General features: G+C 48.5%; 1 protein-coding gene across 31 annotated transcripts in view; it reads right to left on the bottom strand.

Moving 5' to 3' along the window:
- Positions 1-9,595: 9,595 nt before the first annotated feature.
- CELF6 (CUGBP Elav-like family member 6) overlaps positions 9,596-22,030 on the bottom strand; it is a 31,622-nt gene continuing 19,187 nt past the window's right edge. Inside the window, exons 4-13 of one of the 31 annotated variants that reach the window (XM_069457843.1) lie at positions 14,711-14,839; positions 14,523-14,602; positions 14,205-14,348; positions 13,981-14,113; positions 13,744-13,893; positions 13,472-13,534; positions 13,134-13,214; positions 12,904-13,047; positions 12,120-12,275; positions 9,596-11,242 (exon numbers count right to left, since the gene is read on the bottom strand). In XM_069457843.1, the coding sequence (XP_069313944.1) occupies positions 12,148-12,275; positions 12,904-13,047; positions 13,134-13,214; positions 13,472-13,534; positions 13,744-13,893; positions 13,981-14,113; positions 14,205-14,348; positions 14,523-14,602; positions 14,711-14,839 (1,052 nt within the window). In that variant the 3' untranslated portion in view covers positions 9,596-11,242; positions 12,120-12,147. Of the gene's footprint in view, positions 11,243-12,119; positions 12,277-12,903; positions 13,048-13,133; positions 13,220-13,459; positions 13,535-13,743; positions 13,894-13,977; positions 14,114-14,204; positions 14,349-14,522; positions 14,603-14,710; positions 14,840-15,615; positions 15,643-22,030 lie in introns of those variants that run through there. The other 30 variants (XM_069457916.1, XM_069457932.1, XM_069457948.1 and 27 more) reach the window with 30 other exon arrangements.

The following is a 22,030-nucleotide window of genomic DNA, read 5'->3' as shown; positions in this document are numbered from 1 at the left end:
GCGGAGCGGCAGGCCAAGGGGCGGGGGCCGGGCCGGGCGGGCGAGGTCGCGCACCCCACGCCTAGTCGTTCCGTCACGGGCGCGTTGAGCCACTCTGCGCACGCTCGCGCGGCGACACCGTGGTCACGCGGCCGCTCCCGGCCAACAGCCACGCGGCCTGTGCCTAGGCGCGCCTCAGCCGCCGACGCCGGCCTTGGGGCGCCTGCGCGGTGGCCGCTAGTTGGGAGGGGGCGCGGAGCGGGGGTGGCGCCTGCGCCGTGGGGCGGGGAGGGTGCGTGGAGAAAGAGGAGGGACTCTGGGGGCGCGCGGAGGGCCTTCGAAAGGAGAACGTCTGGGTTTGGCGCCCCGTGTGGTTGGAGGAATGAGCAGGGAGGGCCGTCCAGGGTGCTTGTGGACCAGGAGGGGGTCCCCTCGCTGGAGGCGGAGGCCGGCCGATAGAGATGGAGAGGGGACTCCTGAGGCCCTGCTGACTCCAGGAATCTATGGTTCGAAAGTGGGAGTCAAAAACCTCGGGGTCTTTTAGTTCTTAGGCTTAACTCATTTGCTCCCCTGGTAGCTGCGATGTGCTGGAAAGTACCCCGGCTTTCTAGTCAAACAGTGTGGGTTCAGAGCTTGGTTTCATCACTTAGTAATTGTGCAGCCTTGAACAAAGACGTTCACCTTCTGAGTCCTAGTCTTCTCGTCTCTGAAGTGGAGACGATAAGAGCTGTTTCATGGAGCTGCTGTGGCGAGGCTGAAGTGAGATAGTATTAGGTTAAACTGCATGAAATTGCCATTTTTGTAGGATGTAAACAAATACCTGCAATGTCCTACGATTCCAACTAATCCATGTAAAGTAACCAAGAGAGTACATGGGACTAGGAAGTAGTCCAGAAATGGAAGCTGTAATTGTGGTTATTATGGTTATCAACCCCAGACATGGCCAGACCTCCTTCATCCTTAGGGGCTTCCACGTGCCCTTTTCCATCAGCACTAACGGGAAAAGGCTTATCTTGGACCAACTCTCCTTCCTCACTCTCTCTTTGTAACTGGCCATAGCACACACAAGGAAAGCTTTGGCCCTGAGTGATATAAACATGTGTCATGTCTATCTGGCTCTCCTGAGCCGGCCTCAATCAGAATTTTCCCAGTGAGGCATTTTTTTTTTTTAATATACATTTGCACATCCTCATCTTCTCCTGACTCCTTTCCCTTTTGATGCCCCCTTCTGCTTACCTTGTCACTGGGCCTGGGCCACAGCGCTGTCTCAGTGTTAGTTTGTTAGACCCATTGTTTATAATAAATGAAAAAAAAAAATGAGGGATATAGCTTCAGTTTCAGAGTCCAGGAGTTCAGAATAATTGGGGAAGGCATTGGCCCTGCTCCCTAAAATATCTCACCATCCAGGGCCCCATAACAGCTTTTGGGAGCCATGTATGTATGAGAGTGTGTTAAAATATAAGCACTTTGGATAAGCACAGGGGAACTGTCCCCATGAGTGAAATGTTAAACTCTGGTCCTCAATAACCTTCAGGATCCCCCCTCCCCAACTCCTCCCATCTCACACCACCACCTTTTCTATTCATCATTAATCTCAACTAGTTTATCAGGATCTTCCTGGCTTTACTTCTTTTCCTACCCAATACAGATCCTTAGGTCTGTCACTTGGATCACATTTTTGTTAATATGCTTGTCCTTATCCTTTAAAAATCACATTCTTCGATCATTCCAGCTATCTACCCTCTCTACTCTCCCATACTAAACCAGGGTAAAGGAAATCACCCAGTCCTGCACACTTCAGCTTGTGTGTGGGCACCGATTTAGGTCAGCCCAGCCCACGAGCCCTGTTCTGTGGGAATTATATTTTCCACACCCACATTCCAAATCCACAGGCCCCAGGGCCATGTTTGTCTTGCATGACCCCTGGCATCCTGGCTGCAGTTTATTGAACTGTGGTGAGTGGATTCCTGATCCAAATTGTGTTAAACAGATGTTCTCTCCTGAGAATCTGGGATTAGGGCTGAGGGACTGTGATTCTAACTGGACTGGTTTCTTGAGCAGAAGAGATATAGACTCAGGAGCTATGGTACATCCACCTGCCACCTACTATGATGAACGAACAAAGGAAAAAGACCATCTGGGGACAGAAAATGAACCATGGGGAGGCAGAAACCAGAAATGGTGAGACTACTCTCCAGCTCCTGGCAGCTTCCCAGTACTGAGGCCCTCTGACCTGGGGGCCTAGGAGTTACTCTTTATCTAGAATAAATCACTTAAGCTAACTGAACTTGTACCCAATACAGAGCTCCTACAAATTCACAGTCTCCTCAGCTGGGCCCTCAGTGTACCCAGCAATCCTTCCACACGTCAGCCTCTCTCACCATCCCCCATTTGGCCTCAGAGAGAAAATAAAGGCCTTGGGGAAAACGGCCTCAATTTTCTGTCCTCTCCAAACACTTGGATCTCTCCCGTCCTTTCAGTTTCAGAAGTAGAGGGATCTCCCTTCAAATTCAAGGTTAATCCTTTCACTAGGATCTGTATCTCATACCTCATATCTCATTGTTTCTGCCTCTTCAAGAACTTTGCTCCTTCACTTACCCCTCTTCTTCATGTATATTCAACTTTTTCCTCTCCCCCACTCTTTGATCTCAGCATATAAACTTGATCAAGTAGCTCAACCTTAAAAAAAAACCTGTTTTAATCCCACATGCTACTGATTTTTCTTGCCTTCAACCAAGCTTGTAGGAGTAGTTCGTACTCTCCTTATCCACCTCCTCACCTTTGATTTATTCCTTAAATCTCCTGCCATCTGACCTCCCCCAAAATTTCTACTGAAAATATTTTCACTAAAGTTACAAATGACTTGCAAACTACCAAATCCCTTGGAAATTTTCAGGCTTAACTTATTTGACCACTTGACCTCACTTGGCATTGTTGATCAATCTGTCCCTATAACCTTTTCTTCCGTTGGCTCCTGTGGACTAGACTATACCCTTCCGGTTTCTTCCTACACCTCATATGGCTCTTTCACAGCATCTTTAATAGGCTCCGTTTCCTTCATTCCATATTTAAGTATAAAAACAATTGAGTCCGCACCCATTCTCCCCTTCTCTCTCCAGTGGTCTCCATAGCACCTGCTTGAGGCAGACCTTGTTCACTTTAGGTTGCCCAGAAACTGTATCGCCTTTCTATGTTACAAGTCTTGGAGGTAAGCAGAGCCCACCTTCCATGACAGACACTGAAAATGTTGGATCTTTGCTTTCCCAGCATTCCAGAAGGTAAGACAGGCATGTGACCTGGCCAAGCAGCCCCCAGAAATGTAGACTCTGGAGTAAGTGATTCAGACGAATGGAATCATGGAGGATTTATCCCAGTGGCAATGGCTGCTGTAGGGTAGGGTCAGCTTTATCCCATGCTCAAGGGCTATCGTGGTGTGGGTACTGGTAGTGGTGACATCCAGTGTCCAGTCATGATGACAGCAGCAGTGTTCTTGCTGGGCTGGCTCTGGATTTTGGCTTTTGCTCTGGTGGACTGGCCTACCATTGTTCCTGCTTATTTTCCAAGCTTGGGTCCCCTGCCTGGCAGTCCCATGACCCGCCTAATGCTCTTTCAGCAACTACTTCTGTTTTAAATCAGCCTGAGTGACACACAGTTGTAGCTGAAACTCCCAAATCTGTATCTCCATCCTATACTTTCTGAGTTTCAAGTTGCCCTTTGGACAACTCTACTTGGAGGTCTCACAGGCAAACTCATCTTCTCACTCTGCATTTCTTTCACGTTCCCAGTATAGTAAATAATACCTACGATACAGCCTGAACCCTGAGAAGGAAGCATCTTAGACTTCTCCCATCCTCATTTAAGTGGAACCAATTTTACCTCATAAACATGTTAAATTTTACTGCTTAGTACATCTTAAATCAACCCCTCCTGTGTACTCCTGCTGCTCCTCACCATAGCTATTGCATTAGCTTCCTAAATAGACCCCTCATCATGGAATCACTCCTCTAAACTAGTCTCCACTTAGCTGCTTAGGGGTCTTTTTAAAACCCAAATCTGATCATGTCACTCCTCTGTTAAAACCCCTCAATGGCTCCCCATTGCCCCAGGATAAAACTTACACCCTTTCTGTGGATATGGCCCCTACTTGGCTCTCACCACCCCTCACATGCATCCTATACTCCAGCCAGGCCAAATTATACATTCTTACAGGCCATGCAGGTCATGTCTTTATAAGTGCTTAGTGGGGCTGGCAGTCACAATGCCACCTCTGCCTCCTGCCCCCTTCTGCCCCACAGAGAGGGATACAAGACCCATCAGGCCAGGCCTGACCATTACCCTGACCAAAGTGATTAGTTCAGGCATGGATTTGTGACCTAAGCAGAGCCAATCATAATCTTCCCCTCAAAGTTCTCTGGCTTTTGAAGTCATGGTGCTAAGAGGACATGATACTGAAGCTGCTGGCACCCAGCTCTCCCTGCCATATGGGGAAAGTTTGTCTGTGGCAGGACAGAGAATGGGACCAAGGCATAAAGGGAAGCAAAGCCCTGAGAAATGGATTGAGAAGACCTGATGACCTTTGTCTGAGCCCGTGCTTGGAGCCTTGAGCCTTGCATGAGGTCAGTAACACAATTACACTTCTCAGTTCCCTTCTTGCTTAAACTGGTTTGTGTTGGTTTCTCTAACTTGCAATTAAATCAGTCCTCATACAGACATGGAATGAAGTGTGAAATTAGTGGAACTGAAGTGAAATGGAGGCAGCGGGGATCTGATCATCCCCACTTGGGTGGGAAATTAGAAATCCCTATTATTTGGTATCAAATCAGCTGGTTAAATGATCATCAATTTTATCTTGAGACTCGAGTCATGCATCCATCAAAGTGGAGATTTCAGGGACATATTGGAAAAAACATCTGGATGGTGGAGTACGTTGACCTCTTCTTGAGATTTTCAATAAGGTCCCGCAGTTCAGGTTTCCTCCATGCTGGCAGAAACAGAACCACATACAGCTTTGTTTAGAGTTGCCCTTTCTGCCTTTGGCCAGCAATCCGGACTGCAAGGGTCAGATAATCATGCGTCTGTAGATGATAAAAGCCAAATCCTCTTCCCTAAGTGAGAACAAAGGCATAGGAGGTCGGAAATCCAGCAGGAGATACTGGAGTTTAGGACCTTGGAAGTTCCAGAAAAAAGGGGGAATCCTGATCCTCCCAGCCACACCTGATTACTTCCCTTTCCCCCCAAATTAAATCAGACTTATTTGGCCTGGAATTCAGGCAGTGCTGGGAGTTCTGGTGCCTGGGGACTTTGGCTGTGAATCCTGGGGGAGAGAGTGGGATGTACTGGGCACAAACCTCATGCATCTTCTTGGATTCCCTAGGCCATGTCCTTCTTTCTCTCTCTTGGTTGGCACCCTGCCTGTGCCAAGTAGCCCCTCCACTTCCACATCTGTGGTAGAAATGTCACACAGCAGGCCATGGGAGCTGACTCCCTAACAGCCACCCAGGGGGCAAATGATGCAACTGACACCTGCAGGGGAGCCAGCTTCCTGTGTGGTGCATCTTGGCCAGTGGAAAACAGGAGACAAGAGGGGAACAGATGGATAAATTCCCTCTCAAACCTCCCCTTGGTGAACCGCTCCAAGGTGCAGTTTCCTCTTGCAAACACCATGTGCTAGCAAACAAGCCTGTCGGGTGACCTGCTCTCTCCCCACAGTTCATGTGAAGCAGCGGCCAACACGGTAATGCATCCTCTTTTATTGCCTCCATCTTTTCTCCCCCTCACCGTCCTGGACTCCCACCTCCCCACAAAATGTCAATACTTGCCTCAGAGTCTGCTTTCTAGAGTATTTGGATTAAGATATGGAGATACAATCAAAGCCCCATCCCAAATGTGAGTCCCAACAGTGGGGTAACACAGCTGATTTTTCCTACTCCAATGCAGGGAATCTAGCCCAGACCACGGGCTTCTTCTCAGGGGGCCAGGGCCGGATCAGTGGGTCTGGCCATTTCTGGACTACTCCCCAGGAAGCTGAGGCTCATTCTATGGACTCTCTTTGTCATCTTTTGCATTTTCTGCTAAGCACCTAAGATACCCTTGGGAAAAGCCAGACCCAGGCTGGCAGCCTGTTCTGCATTCTGGGTCTCTGCCCTTATAGGCAGCTGGAGGGCAGCAGGCCAGAACCTAGAAATCCAAAGTCCCCTTTATAGATGGCCAGTCAAAGGCTTTGGTCAGCCCAGGCTTCTAGATGGCTGAGGATACTGTAATAGCTGTGTCTAAAGTCAGGGATGGGGAGAAAAAGAGTGGCCCTCTGCCCCTTGTTAGTTTGCACTTGGCACAGTCTTGGGCACCTCTTTGCAGACCTCACCTGGCTTAGGCTGCAGGCTGGAAGGGCAGCTGCTTGACCTGCATTGGCTCTTAGCTCCCTGAGCCCATGAGCTTTCTTTCTTCTTTGGCTCTACCAGAGAACACAGGGCAGTGTAACACAATTGTGCAAATATACTGACCATGGGGGAGGTCCAGAGGCCACAAACAGCCTCTGAGTCCCTGCTGGGTTTGACTGTGGCACAGTAGAGCAAGTGTAGTCAGGACAGTGGCCACCCAAATATTACAACCGGAGCTGGAAAGGATCAAGTGAGATTCTGTGATTTCCACATCATAGCACCCTCTTTTGGAGGGTATTACATGTGTGTTCTGCTCCACTGAGGCAGGAGTAAGCCTCCAGGTCTGGACAGAGCATACAGCAGATCCAGAGAGGCTTCCAAGGTCAGAGGTTAGCAGTCCCATCTCAGACCAAAGGTCTTTTCGCCCCACATCCAGGACCCCCAGGTCGCATGCAGGGAGAGAAATTCATTCCAGGGGCTCTTCTGAAGGCTGAAGACTCTGCCCAAAGGCTCCAAGCTCTAGAGGTTCTCAGAGGGCCCCCAAATTCAGTGACAGACTCCCCTCAGAAGTTCTTTGGTAATGTGGCTTCGGTGTAATAACAGGCCATGGCCAGAGGGGGCGGAGTAAGCAAGCTGCAGGTTGCAGGTCCGAGAGGGCTGGCCTGGCTGCCTCGGTCCAGGTCCTCGCATCCCGACCGGGCTGAAGCCTAGGAGCCAGGACCACTCAGGGATTTTGACTACCTGGTTGGAGCCAGGGCCACTGGAGCATGAGCCAGCCAAGTGCCAAATAGGTAATCTCTCTTTGGGGGCACTGAGCAGAACAAGGGTGACTCTTCACCATAGACAGGTCATGATGGAAGCTGAGGGGGAGGGGAATAGTCAAAGTGTGACCTGTTGGTAAAAGACAGAAACCACAAGGGCAAGATTGAGACTTAAGGACTAGGACTCAGCAAGATTCTTGATGATTGTTACTGGCTCACAGAGAGCCCCAGAATCAGAGAATCCTCACATCTGTCAGACAAGGACCTGGGAATGCTTAATTCCTAAGGCACTCTTTAACCCCAAAACCATGTCAAAAGGGAATTCCAGACGGACCATCCTCTCAGAAAGAACAATGGATAAAGGAGATATTTCCCAGTGGAAAGGACCAAGAACAATCAGTTGTATTGACCAAGAAATTCACTCCACCCTCCAGAAGGATGTGTTATATGCTGCAGATTAGTGACCATTGTTTTTTTTCCTCCCCTATTCCAGACGGAAGATTTTTTTTTTAAACTGTTATTTCCAGGCTCAGTGGCACACACCTGTAGTCCCAGCTACTCGGGAGGCTGAGGCGAGAGGATTGCCTAAGCCCAGGAGTTTGAATCTAGCCTGGGCAACATAGTGAGACCCCATCTCTAAAAAATTTTTTTAATTAAAAAAATAAAAAAATGTTATCCAGCAGTGCACGACTGTAGTCCCAACTACTCAGGAGGCTAAGGCAGAAAGATGGCTTTAGCCCAGCAGTTCGAGTCCAGCCTGGGCAACATAGTGAGACCTCGTCTCTTAAAAAAACTTGTTAGACTATTTCCCTCCACTATTTCATGTTGGTTCTACAGCCAGTATATAGTATGTAGGGGTAGATAATTTTATCTTTTAGCCATAGATTGCAAAATCATAAGAAGTCATATAAAGACCTGGTCAAGAATTACACATCACCAAGGACCCTGGACTGAGGGCTCCATAGAGCAACTGGATATGATTCTGCTTTATCTCCCATTGGGAAGTGTGTGTGTGTGTGTGTGTGTGTGTTTGGTTGGGTCTAGGATCATTGCATTGTTAGGCAGGCACATTTTTGAAATTGTATGTTTGTCAAGAAAGTATAGGTGGATGCAATAAAGGGTGCAATACAGTGGATGCATATCATTTATCTCCCCTTTATCCCTTCCTTTGGGGAACCATTTCTCCCCTCCACACAGTCCTGGTGAAGTTGTCAGTTATGGTGGCCTATTCTTCTACCCTAGTGGTGGGCACATGTCCAAAGCTGGCCAAAGTCCTCCCTAGGATTTTAGAGCTAGAGCTAGTGAGGCCAACATACAGAGGGAAGCAGAGCCAAGAGATGGAGACATCATTTGAGCCCCTAGATCCAGCCATGCTTAAAGGCAGATACAGCCTTTGATTTATCAGTAATGTAAACTAATTAATTTCCTATTGGCCTAAACATGTTTGAGCTGGGTTTTTGGCACTTGAAACTGAAAAGGTCCAGACTAATACATATATACACAAACGGAGACACAAACACCATGTTGTTCAAACTCATCAGACATTATACAAGTCTTCCATGATCTTATCAGGGGTCAATAAACTTTATGTCTAAAGGACAACATAAATATTTTAGGCTTTGTGGGCCACATATGGTCTCTGTCTTATTTTCTTTTTTGTTTTTATAACCCTTTAAAAATATAAAAACCATTCTTAGTTTGTAGGTCATAAAAAATAGGCCAGAAGCTAGATTTGGCCCACAAGCCATGGTTTGCCAACCCCTGATCTAGACCACACCAAGCCCTGAAGCTTTGGAATCACACAGTCTGCCAGCCCTAGTTCACACACTCAACTATAAAGCAAAATAGTTTAAATGCCATTTTGGTTCAAGTGTCTTGACATGACTTGCAATGATAAGGTTCAGGGTAGAGTTAGGAATGGGAAAAAGGTCTTATCTTGTGCCCATTATCTGCCATGTGATAGGCAAATTATTTCTTGGGAATAAAAATACTTTTTCAAAATGATGCAGCTGTCTAAACAGCTTTGTCTAAATGTCCCAGTTCATCCTCAAAGGCCCTTCCCCTCCTTCATCTCCTTCAGGAAGCTTTTCTCGGACCTCCCCCACCAATAAAGTCTGAATCAGGTACTCTCCTTGCTAGCACAGACCTTGTGTGCCCCTCCCCATTATAACTGCATTATTGGTCTCCCTTTCCCCTTAACTGAGTACTTGGAACATGCCTGAGTCGTAATACCCAGCACACTGCCTACGTCCTAGCACTCAGGGAACTCCGCCTGCGTGTGTAGGGGCTCTGTGTCTCTAGTTGTGTCCAGGGTGGTCAGTCTGTGTCAGCACTGTGCTGGTGTACACAGGCTCTCAGCACTGCCTCTTCTCTCAGTTGGAAAATATTTGTGGATGTACACCGCACCTTCCCTGGTAATGTCATCGCCATAGCTAGTTTTCTTTCCCATTCCCTCCACAAAAGAGTCATAGACAGAGGAACAGGTGGGAACAAGTTTTCTTAGAAACTGTTATGAAGGAGGAACCCTCCACCCCCACCCCCACATCCTTTACTATCTGATGTGCTATTGGATCAGAGCCCTCCGGCCTCAGCAACATCTGGGGATTGGAGTGACCCCACACAGCTGGGGCCTCAGACTAGGTTGATCCACATCTGTGGGGTGGAGGGGAAATTGTCCTCCCGGGAAAAAATATGTGCAAGGCCCTGCAGGCCCAGGAAAGGCTGACCAAGGCAAGGTGAGTCGTGGTGTTCTAAGCTGAATCTTTTGCCCATCTCACAGAAGCAGGCAGGAAGCACCACCATTGATCAGCTTTATATGGCACCCACTGTATACAACAGACAGACAAAGACAGACAGACAGAGCACACACCACTTCTAAGCTGAACACTGCTCACCAACTAGAAGCACCTTGGATAAGCACATGTGAGACACTCTTGCATAGGAAAGATGTACTTTTTAAAGGAATGAAGAAGTATTTTGGCAAAACATCTACTTCCCTCCCAGGTCCGGGGAAAAGGGGGACCTCTAATTCTGAAGCTTCTACATATTGAAAATGATCCCCTTCTCAATGGCAGTATATACAGTAGCAAACCTTCCAAGTCTGTTTTCACAGCCCTCTACATATACCCTGAATCTACTTTACAGGTGGGCAAACTTAGACTAAGAGACAGAAGGTGGCCTGGAGCAAGGGGACACTGGGGCTGGCTCAAGGGGAGGGGAAACAGGAGGTGTCTCGGCTCAGCCAAAGGCAGGGCCTCTGTTTATCCAGACTGGGAGGGGAGAGGCTCAGGTGGCCAAAACTCCCTCTTTCTTCCTGGCTGGAGAAGCAGTGGTTTCATAAGGAAGGCTGTCGAGAAGGAAAGGGAGGCTCCCACTCCTGCTGGCTGGGGGGCTTCTCAGGATGGCAAAAGCCAAGGCAGACCTGAGCTCCTCCTGGGGCCTCTTCAGGGATGCTCTCTGAGTTTGGGGATTGTGGATTGCGGGTTCACTGCTTCCATAACTCTCTCGTTACCTGCATGTGAGCCTAGACCTCAAGTTCTTCATTATTTTTAAAAGGGCAAGGAGGGGAAATGGTTTAAGAGGGAATGAGACACAGAACAATCTTTCCACAGCCTCCCTCTGCCTAGGCTGGGGCTAGCAAGGGTCTCTTTCACCCTGTCTCCTAGGGATATTTAAAGGCAGCTTTTATGAGACTCTATACTGTCTTTTTTGTTTCTCTTCGGTTTTTTTTTTGTCTGGTTTTTGTTTCTTTGTTTTAATTTATATAGATATATATGTATATTCTTAAAAAAAGCAATAGTCCTTTGGTCCCTAAACTCTAAGGAATGATATGATTTTGAAAGAAGTAAATCTGGGCTTTCCCTTGTGGAGAAGCCCTTGGCACCCCCAACGCCCTCTGCTGGTTCCCCTAGATAGTCAATCCTCAGCCAGCCCTCGAGCCCTGCCAGCCTGAGCTCTGTGCTGCAGGCACAGAACAGCCCATGGGATAAAAACAATCCTTAACAGTGGCCTGAGCCCCAGGCACCAGCCTCGGTCTGATCCACCTCCGTCTGCAGCTGCTCCTTCAGGAAGGGCTGCTCAAGCGTTTCTGTGCTTTTCCTTTCCTTTCTTCTCACTCTTCCGTTTCTGTTGTTGGATATTAATTGATAAAGAGAGAGGGAAGAAAAAAAAGGTAAAAATCACCCTGGAGCGTCAGACAGGAAGAGCAGCTTGCCCCATCAGTGACATCTCAGGTGACCCACCAGACCTCTCTTCCCAAGGGGTGGAGCTAGAGCAGGGCCAAGGCAGCAGCCTGGTCTACTGAAGCCAGACCCTCGGTCCTGGGCAGATGACCCCAGCCCAACATCCCTTCCAGAAGGCTCCTGGGGGAGCTCAACAGGGCCATGTGGACCTTCTGGGACAGCACATTTCCCACAGTTGCAGGGGGCATCCTATGGACCCATGGCCCTGCCAAAAACCTGTAACTTGTCATCTCTCCCCATCACCCACCAGGCCCTGCAGATCCTACTTCCTAAGCATGTTTGCGTCTCTCTCCACATCTCCATGTTCACTGCCATTATCCCAGCCCTTACTGGTCTCTTCTTAAATTCCCCTCGGTTCTTATTATCTTTAGGGTAAAGTCCGAACTCATGGCCTTTAAGATTCTTCACAAGCTGGCCCAAATCTACCTTTCTAGTCTCATTCCCCAGCCCCCAGTCCCTCCCCACATACATTTCTCTACTTCCATGGCCCCCTGTGGCCATTTTTGGAGTAGACTGGTTGCATTTCATTGCAATTGTCTCTCCTAGACCATGCAGGTAGGAATGTTGTCTAATTTATGTCAGTCCTTGGATTGAAGAAAAAGTACAAAGTCTCCATCTGAGGACTCCTCCTGGCTCCTGGCTCTTCTTTCTCTCCCAGACTTTCTCAGAGGTGGGTGCCTCCAGCATCCCAAAAGGAACTTCAAAGCTGGGAGGGTCCCATCACTCAGGCCCCACCTGCCTGGGGTCCATCAGGGACTCACCTCTCTGTGGCTGGTCAATGAGAGCAGATCAGTAAGGCCGGTTGGCATCCTTGGGCCGCTTTAGCTGGACCTTGAGCCTCTTCATGCCAATTTGAAAGCCATTCATGGCCTGAATAGCAGTCTGGGCACTGGTTGGATTGTCAAAACTAACAAACCCTGGGTGGGTGTGGGCAGAGAGGTTAGCTGGGAACTCTGCCTGGCAGGTCCTCCCTGCTCTCTGACCAGCTTCCTCTTCTCCCATGCCCCTCAGGCCAGTTCCATCAAACACATACCACGCCCCCCCCCCCCATTGTTTGTCTACAGCAGACACATGCTCATAGGCAAAAGGCCTGAGATTCCTAAAGGTGTGATTCTTGGAAGGACAAGAGGCAACTCTGAGTGTGTGTGGTGGGGGGCGGGGGGTGCCCGGTGTGTTGATTGGGATGTTTCCCTGTCTTTCTCTGGCATGTGTTGGCTATCTTCCTCCACAGCTTCCATTCTGGTCCTCAGAACTGCAGTTGGAGTTAGACGGGATTTTTGGTCCCAGATCCAGACTCCGCCTGCCATGGCCACAGTCCAAAGCCCTGACCTGGCTGAACACATTCCAGACACCTGGTCTTCCCAGGTAAACCTGAAATAAGGCTTGTTCTTGGCCTAGGCCTAGCCCTGTCACTAGTCTGTGACCCCAATTACTGCCATACATTCAGTCTCTGGAAATCACTGCCTTATGGAGGGACAATCTTAGGGTCTGTAGGGAATCATTTAGTTAGAAGTGGGAGAGGCCCAGGGGTGAGGTTCAGCTCACCGAAACACTTGCTCTGGTTGGTGGCTCGATCCACGAAGACTTTGGCAGAGACAACAGCTCCAAAGGGCAGGAATGTTTGTATGAGTTCCGCATCACCAAACTCCTGAGGCAGGTGATAGATGAAGAGGTTACAGCCTTCCGGGCCTGAAGGAACAGTAGCAGGCTGGTTCAGGGGAGGGACCCTGAGTCCAGCCCCACCAGGCCCTGATCTCCAGCCCCCAGTCCCTCACCTTCTCTTTGCTGCTGGGGCAGGGCTGAAGGCTGCTGGGAAAAAGCTGTGCTCACTGGGGCATAGGCCGATGGATAGGCTGCTGGAGACAGAGGTGGGAGTGGGCAGTGACCCCCAGGAGCCATCCCCCAAGCAGGGCCCCACCTGCCGGGCCACCTTTGACCAATTCAGCCCAGTCCCGTAGTAATCCTCACCCCGAAAGAGGTTGTTCTGGAGAGTGGGGGTATCGGGAGGGTAGACTCTTCAGAACAGAGCCTAACCCCCCCACAAATCTCCCTATTCCTTTCTGGGACCCTTCAAACCCCCACCACCTCCAGGCCGCGAAGCGCCCAGTGAAACCTGCGTAGTGGTGCATCCCAGCGTAGGCCTGCTGCAGGGGGTCAGCCACGCCGGGGCTCTGGGCTGGGGAGAGAGGGGCGCAAGGCCCACGGTGAAGGCGGGCGGGCAGGGTCCAGTGAGCCGCTCAGGGAGTGTGGGAGGCTGTGAGAGGCAGCAGGGAAGGAGGGGGAATCCTTTCCCAGGGACCTGGGCCCTGCCCCCCCTCAACCCCCTGCCCCGTCCCCCGCTCCCCACTCCATTTCAGGGAGATTTGGGAAGAGCGGGGGGCCCACCTGGGTAAGGGGAGAGTCCGTTATTGTAGAGCGTGTCAGAGCCCGGCTGCCCGTTGGCCTGCGGGGTCAGGGGCCCGAATCCATTGACCCCGATGGGCGCCGGGAGACCTGGGAGCGTGCCAGGGCCACCGCCGGCCGGGGAGTTGGCTGCTGCTGGTGGCGGGAAAAGTGGCAGAGTCAGGCCCCGGCCCGCCCTGCCGCTCCCAGCCGAACACTTCCCCAGACGCTGAGCGCTACCTGCTGCGGGCAACAGAGGCGCAGCCACCAGGCTGAAGGCCGCCACGTGCTGCATCTGGGCCGCCACTGCTGCCACTGGGCCTAGGCCCGGGCCCTGTGCCGCTGCCAGCAGGGCCGCCTGGTGCTGCAGGATCTTTGGGGGGGAAGATGGACCCGTGTGGGGGCGCCAAGCAGCGGGCAGCGGCCCTGGCCCCCACCCGCCCACACCGGTGCACGGCACCTACCGCAGTGGTGTAGGCGCCGCAGGCCCCGAGCGGCAGTGGCGCGGGGTGGAAGGCGCCCAGCTGGCCGGCCATCTGCTGCATGCGCCGCAGCGCGCGCTCCCGGTCGGTGTCCGCCAGCTTGACCACAAGGCTGGACGAGGCGCCCTGGGCGGGGCAGGGGAGGCCGTGGTGAACGGTCCGACCCTGGCCCCAGCCCTGATCTCAGCCCTGGACTGAGCGCTCTCCGGGTCAGGCCCTTTCTCAGGCACCCAGCTCGAGTGGGGAGGAGCCCGTGCCCACCCCCCTGGCCTCACCCTCGGCCCGGGCACCCGCCCTCACCGCCATGGTCCGGCTGCCGTGCAGACCCTGGATGGCCGCCTGAGCTTCTCCTTGACTCCCGAACTTCACAAAGGCACAGCCTGGGGCAGGATAGAGGGATCAAGTGGCTCAGGCCACAGGGGCCAACGGGTCATGTGGCCCAGAGTGACAAAGGGTTACCAGAAAATTCCAGGGTCAGCTTAGGTCACCTTTACTGGTGCCATCTGGGCTCCGCAGGACAGTGCACTCCTCGATATGGCCAAAAGGCTGGAACAGGCGTCTGACGTCCTCCTCGCCCTGCTGTTTGCCCAGCATCCCCACAAACAGCTTTCGGTCCTCTGGGAACAAAGCCAGGAATGACCTGGGGACCCCCTAGTCTTCCTGGGCTCCCAGAATAGCCTGAGGAGCTAAGGAAAGTAGCTCACCCGTTTAGCTCTGAGAAACTGTAGGGAGTGAGAAGGCACTGGGGCCCCAAGGTTGGGTTTCTTTGAGGGGTGGGATGACCTACAGACTGGTCTGGGGGAAGGGAACTCAGCTCAGATTTCCATCTGGAAAACCTGGGTCCTGGGGAAACCCAGAAAGGCTCATTGCTGCTCTTGTGGGGAGTGATGCACTCTTGATATCTTTGACTGGGCAGATCCCTATGCATCGTTTTGTGTTTGACCTTCCTGTTCTTAGAGTTTGGGAAATGCCGTCTCAGACCATTTCTGCCATATTAAGAGAGTGGGTGCTCAGAGAAGGCTTTTGTATTCAGACTGGGTCCAGAGAAGAGAAGTATTACTAATACATCCTTGTTGGTCAGCCTGGTAGCAGTGGCTAGAATCAATGCCCCATCCCGCTCAAGTCAAGGAGGATTCTGGGTTTAAAATAGTACAGAAAACAGTTCTCTCATCCTACTGCCTCATCCCCAGGCGCTGAACACTGGAATGGTGAATCCTCACCCCCAGCACCAAATCCACCTGGGTGCCCCTCCTAAAGGCCTGCAGAAAGCAGGAAGGTTGGGTTCCTGAGCCTCCAATATTAGCATTTTCCCCACTACATTTGCTGAACCCCTAACCCCTTTCCTTAACTCCCACCCCCACCACCCCATCTCCTCCGCAAGCTTCCAGGAAACCTCTGAACCCTGTTGCCTCCTCTCTGACTTCCCCTGTCCTCCTGCCCTGATCCCTCCCCAAGTGCTCAAGCTATGAGAGAACGAGTGCTGCCCATAGACCTGGATTGCTACCAAAGAACAAGCCGGAGCCCTCCTTGTGTTCACCCTTTCTATGGGAGTGGCAGGGATGCAGGAAAGGGGCTGCAAGCTGGGCCTGTGTCCCCTGAAGAAAGCTGGAGAGCTGGGTTTGGAAACCAGGGCTTTTCTGCACATCTAGCAAGTTAGCCCTCAGGAGCACTATCTGAGAGCCCAGGACAGAGGGTCCCAGCCCACAGGGCCTGCTGTTAAAATCTGGCTCCTCTCTGCACCAAGGTAAGTCTCTGAATTTGAGAGGGTGCTTGACCATGCAAGTTGGGAGAGAAGGGGTGGGTGGGAATCTGGCTTCAGGCTTCATCTTTAAAATCCTGCAGCTCAGAAGAACCTATCCTAAACTCCTCTACTCCTTGCCTTGACAAGCTTGGCTAGGCAGATGGGGGTTCTTAGATTCTGAGTGCAGGGGAGACAAGGGCATAAAAATGTAAAACCTTCTGTGCACACAATCAATAGAGTGAAAAGGAACCTATGGAATGGGAGAAAATATTTGCAAATAATATATCTGATAAGGAGTCAATATCCCAAATATATAAAGAAATCCTACAACTAAACAATAACAAAGACTGGAACCTGGGTGATAGCAAAAAGGAAGAACAGACCCAGTAAGGCTATGTGTGTATCCATATTTCACCTGGATGGTGTGGGATTCAGCCTAGGTTGCCCCCTGGGACATCTCAGATCTGAGGTGTCTGTCTGTCAATGCTGTGTCTATGTGGAGGGCCGGGGTTGCAGTTCACGGGTAGCAGGCAGAATATGTTTTAGCAGAATCTTGTGCTCTGTCCAGAGAGGTACTTCCCAGGTCCTGGGGGAGGGGGTGGATAAGAACTTGTGGCTGGAATTCTGCAGTAGGTGAGACGGTCTTACCACCGACCACCTGTGGTGAGAGTACAATCCAATGGGTGTGTTCTGCTTCTGGCGGTGTTGGCCACAGAATAGTGACCTTGGAACAGGCCACTGGGTTCCTAGCCTTTTGTAAAATCAGTGGAATACATTGTTCTAACAAAAGTATTAGGATGAAGCTCAAAATGTAAGAGAAAAGCAGAACTGCTTTGACTGAAACCAGAAAATGGGGGAGGGAGGCTGGAGTTCCTCCTGCTTGGTCCTCCCCTGGTGCTCTCTGGGGTGGGGAATTTCCATGGAAAGCCCTTTGAAACCACTGACCTAGAAGATAGAGAATAGAGTTCCAGATGGTGTATGAAGGGGGATCTGAGATCTTCCTGTTTAGGAACTGAAGACTAGAAAGCTCTTTCATAGATCTCTTGATCAATGTGATGTAGATAACTTTGCCTTGATATTGGAGGACAGATCTCATTTGGTCAGAGAATCAAACCCCAGAAGACTGTGTCATTGTCTGAGCTATGACACTAAAGTATGCCCATGTAGCTGAAGATGGCCTGGGAGAGGCTGGAGGAGATCCTAGGGTCTCCACATTCCCATGGGGGCTTTACGATATACTAATTTATAGTGCAGTTGTGCCATTGGGTAGGGTCTGCAAGATGGTGATGGCACACAGATAAGATGTCATGCCACATGGGCCAGCAACCAGGTAGCCCCATGTAGGAAGAGATATAGTGCAAGCTGAGTTGGAGCCCCCAAGACAGGAAAGAGGTTTGTATGGACAGTGTGATCTGATCCTTCCTCTGCTCTTCCTCCGATTGTTTTTTCTACTGATGGTGGTCAGTTCAAACTCATGTCATGGCCTAGGAAACTATTTGGTCCTACTTTTACACTGAAAATCTCTCAAGCTAAGAATTTCCATTTTCATGCTATAGGGCACTGACCCAACGGTTCTGGACCACTGAGGCATACAGAATTTGAGATTGAAATGAGCACCCACTGTGGGCTGGGCTCTATGCTGCCTGTTTCCTAGCATCACCTTGAATCTTGGTATATCCTATTTACTACTTTACAGGGACCTTGATGGTGTTTGACAACAGAATGACGTGGGTCACAGTAACCATGAGCCTCAGGTGACCCAGAAATGGTGGTATAAGTTTCTTTCTTTCTTTTTTTTTTTTTTGAGACAGAGTCTTGCTCTGTTGCCCGGGCTAGAGTGAGTGCCATGGCGTCAGCCTAGCTCACAGCAACCTCAAACTCCTGGGCTCAAGCAATCCTTCTGCCTCAGCCTCCCGAGTAGCTAGGACTACAGGCATGCGCCACCATGCCCGGCTCATTTTTTCTATATATATTTTTAGTTGTCCATATAATTTCTTTCTATTTTTAGTAGAGATGGGGTCTCGCTCTTGCTCAGGCTAGTCTCGAACTCCTGACCTCCAGCGATCCACCCGCCTCGGCCTCCCAGAGTGCTAGGATTACAGGCGTGAGCCACCACGCCCGGCCGGTATAAGTTTCTTAGGAGACGTGGTCAAAGAGAAGTACAGGCTGGACTTTAGGGAGTAGCCCCAAAACCCACAGCCTCGAAGATTCTGACAGCTGATCAATGCCCCCAGAGAGAGATGATGATAGGATAGGGCCCAGAAAATTCACTTTCCTGTAGGTAAAACTCTCTAAGTTTGGTAAAAAGAGGATGCTGCAAGAGGCAGGGCAGAAATGTCTAAATAAAAGCATCCCATGGGTGGTGGACAGATCCCTGGAAAGATGGGAATATCAAATGTGAAGGCTCAACCCTCCTGAAGTAGAGAGAATTGGAAGGCAGCGTCAGTATGGAGTGCAGACATGGTTGGAAAGCCACATGGTTGAATGGTGTAACTGCGTGTTCCTGCTGGCAACCAATGTGCACTCCTTGTTCTTCTACCAAATGCTTTTTGAACCCCAAACATGTGGCTTAGTCTCCCAGAGGACCATCTCCATGAAGCTGCCTTGTGTAGCTGGTCACATAGGCCAGGGGTTCTAATGCAGCAAATGGTGGGGCTGAGAGCCCAGTAATCACAGCAGAATCAGTCCAGTCTGTCTTCCTCAGGAAGAGAACCAGGATGCTGTTCAAGAAAGGAGGCTCTGCCTCAAGTTGGTCCAAAGAAATTCCCAAGGTGTCCAAGTTTCTTGTTTCTATGCTACTCACACCCACTCACCTACATGTTGGTGGGATGTCATGTGTAGGTAAAGGGAGACAGTATAGGTAAAGGTCTCATCTCAGCCTTGGAACACTAACCACCACACATCCTAAAAATACTGGTTCACCTTTAAGTTCAAATATCAACTCAGAAAGTCCTGCCAGTGGCAGCAGTTGTAGTAAAGTTCTCTCCCTTGGTGTTCTTAGTCAGACTGCAGCATAAGAAGCCAAGGAGGACCAGAAAGTGAGATAAGGAAATATCCAGACAAGTAGAGTCTCCCGGCCAGATCTGGCAGGCATCAACAGGGATTTCAACTCCACACAAAAAACTGGCAGAACTAGTAAGTGAATTCAGCAAAGTTGCAAGATACAAAATTAGCATGCAAAAATCAGTTGTCTTTCCATACACTAGCAATGAACAATCTGAAATCAAAATTAAGTAAACAACACTATTTATGATAGCATCAAAAAGAATAAAATACTGAGGAATAAACTTAACCAAGGAGGTGAAAGACTTGTACACTGAAAACCGTAAAATGTTGCTGAAAGAAATTAAAGAAGACACAAATAGATGGAAAGACATTCTGTGTTCATGGATTGGAAGACTTAATATTTTTAAGATGTCAGTACTACTCAAAGTGATCTACAGATTTAATGTTATCTTTATCAAAATTCCAATGGCATTTTTTACAGATATAGAAAAATCTATTCTAAAATTCATATGGAATCTTAAGGGACCTTGAATAGCCAACAATCTTGAAAAAGAATAATAATTCCCTAATTTCAAAACTTATTACAAAATTATAGTAATCATAACTGTGGTACTGGCATAAACACAGACATATAGACCAATGGAATAGAATAGAAATCCCAGAAATAAACCCTCACATATATGGTCAAATGATTTTCAACAAGGGTGGCAGGACAAGTGGGGAAAGGACAGACTTCAATAAATGAGGTTGGGAAAATTGTATATTCATATGCAAAATAATGAAGTTAGACCCTTACCTGATAGCATATACAAAAACTTAACTGAAAATGGATCAAAGACTTAAATGTAAGAGCTAAAACTTAAGAACCTTTTTTTTTTTTTTTGAGGAAGGGTCTCACTCTGTTGCCTGGGCTAGAGTGTAGTGGCATCATCACACCTCACTACAACCTCAAACTCCTGGGCTCAAGTGATCCTTCTGCCCCAGCCTCCCGAGTAGCTGGGACTACTGGCATGTGCCACCATGCCTCGATAATTTTTCTATTTTTTGTAGAGACAGGGTTGCTCAGGCTGGTCTCGAACTCCTCGCCTCCCAAAAGTGCCAGGATTACCGGCATGAGCCACTACTCCTGGCCTAAAACTGTAGAACTCTTAGAAGGAAACTTAGAGGGGAAAACTTCATGACTGAATTTGGTAATGATTTCTTGGATATGATACAAAAGCACAGGTAACAAAAGTAAAAATAAATAAATTGGACTACATCAGGATTTAAAACTTTAATGAGGATCCATTGGAAGGTATAAAAAAATTAAAAACTTCTGTGTATCAAAGGATACAATCAATAGAGTGAAAAAGCAATATTTGCAAATAATATCTCTGATAAAGGTAGCATGGCACCATTTTCCCAGGTTTCCTATTACAAACAACACTTGATGAACATCCTAGTTTCCATCCTTTCTACCCAAATTGGTGTCTGGGGCCACTCTTTCTACTCCTGGTTCTGGCCTTGATACAGTCCTGTATACACTGAGTGCTCACAAATGCAAGTGGCCTCAGAAAGCCGGGACTCTTTTTACTTAAAAATATCCGAAATACATAAAGAACTCCCGCAATTAAACAATAGCCAAAAACCCAAACAAACCCTGATTTAATAAGAAGCAAAGGACTTGAATACGCATTTCCCCAAAGAAGATATACAAATGGATAACAAGCATATGAAAAGATGCTCAACATGACTAATTATTAGAGAAGTGCAAATCAGACTTACAACGAGATATTACATCACACCCATTAGAACGACTACTATCAAAGAAACAAATTAACAGCTGGCAAGGATGTGAAGAAATTGGAGCCCTTGTGCACTGTTGGTGGGATTGTAAAATGGTGTAGCTGCTACACAAAACAGTATAGTAGTTCCTCAAAAAATTAAAAATAGCATTACCATATAATCTAGCACTATCTTTCCTTGGAATATATCCAAAAGCATTGAAAGCACGGTTTTTTAAAAAAATTCATTTATTATTTTATTTTTAATTGACAAATCATAATTTTATATTTATGGGGTACAGTGTGATGTTTTGATATATGTATACTTTGTGGAATGATTAAATCAAACTAGTTAACATATTCATCACCTCACCTACTTATCATTTTTTTTTTTACTAATCATTTTTTTATGACGAGAATGATTTAACTGTACTAGCAATTTTGTACCACTTGACTAATATCACCCCTTTCTCCTACCTACCCCCTGCTGCCCCTAACCTCTGATCAGGCTACTGTCTGCTTCTACGAGTCCCACTTTTTAGATTCCACACACATGTGAGATCATGCAGCGTTTGGTTTTTGTGTGTGTGCCTGGGAAAGCAGGATCTTGAAGAGATATTTGTACACCCGTCCATATTCATAGCAATATTAATCACAATAACCAAAACGTGCAAGCAACCCAAATGTCCATCAACAGATGGACAGATTAACAAAATATAGTGTATACATACAATGAACTCAGCCTTAAAAAGCAAGGAAATTCTGACACATCCTACAACATGGATGAACCCTGAAGACATGTTAAGTGAAACAAGCCAGGCACAAAAAGACAACTACTGTATGGTTTTACTCATATGAAGTATCTACAGTAGTCAAACTCAGAAACAGAAAGTAGATTGGCTGCCAGGAGCTGCAGGGAGGGGAAATTGGGAGCTGTTTAACAGATACAGAGTTTCAGTTTTGGAAGATGTAAAAATTCTGGATCTTGGTTACGTGACAATGTGAACGCACTTATATTTCTGGGTACAATGTGATGTTTTGATATATGTATACTTTGTGGAATGAACACTAATAACTGTACATGTAAAAATGGTTAAGATGGTAAATTTCATGTATATGTTACCATAAAAAAATAAAGAAGGGCTTTAAGGAGAGTTGCAACAAAGAGATTTAGACTGAGAAACAGAACAGATTCCACTGTCCCTTCCTCCAGATCAGGAGAGCCCGGAGGTGAGTAAAAAAGGTAGACCAAACCTGGGCTTCCAGGTCCCCTTAAGAGAGAAGAATTTTAGCTCTAG

Source organism: Eulemur rufifrons, chromosome 2, assembly GCF_041146395.1.
Source record: "Eulemur rufifrons isolate Redbay chromosome 2, OSU_ERuf_1, whole genome shotgun sequence".
Taxonomy (NCBI): Eukaryota; Metazoa; Chordata; class Mammalia; order Primates; family Lemuridae; genus Eulemur; species Eulemur rufifrons.
This window is presented reverse-complemented; position numbering and strand designations above follow the sequence as displayed.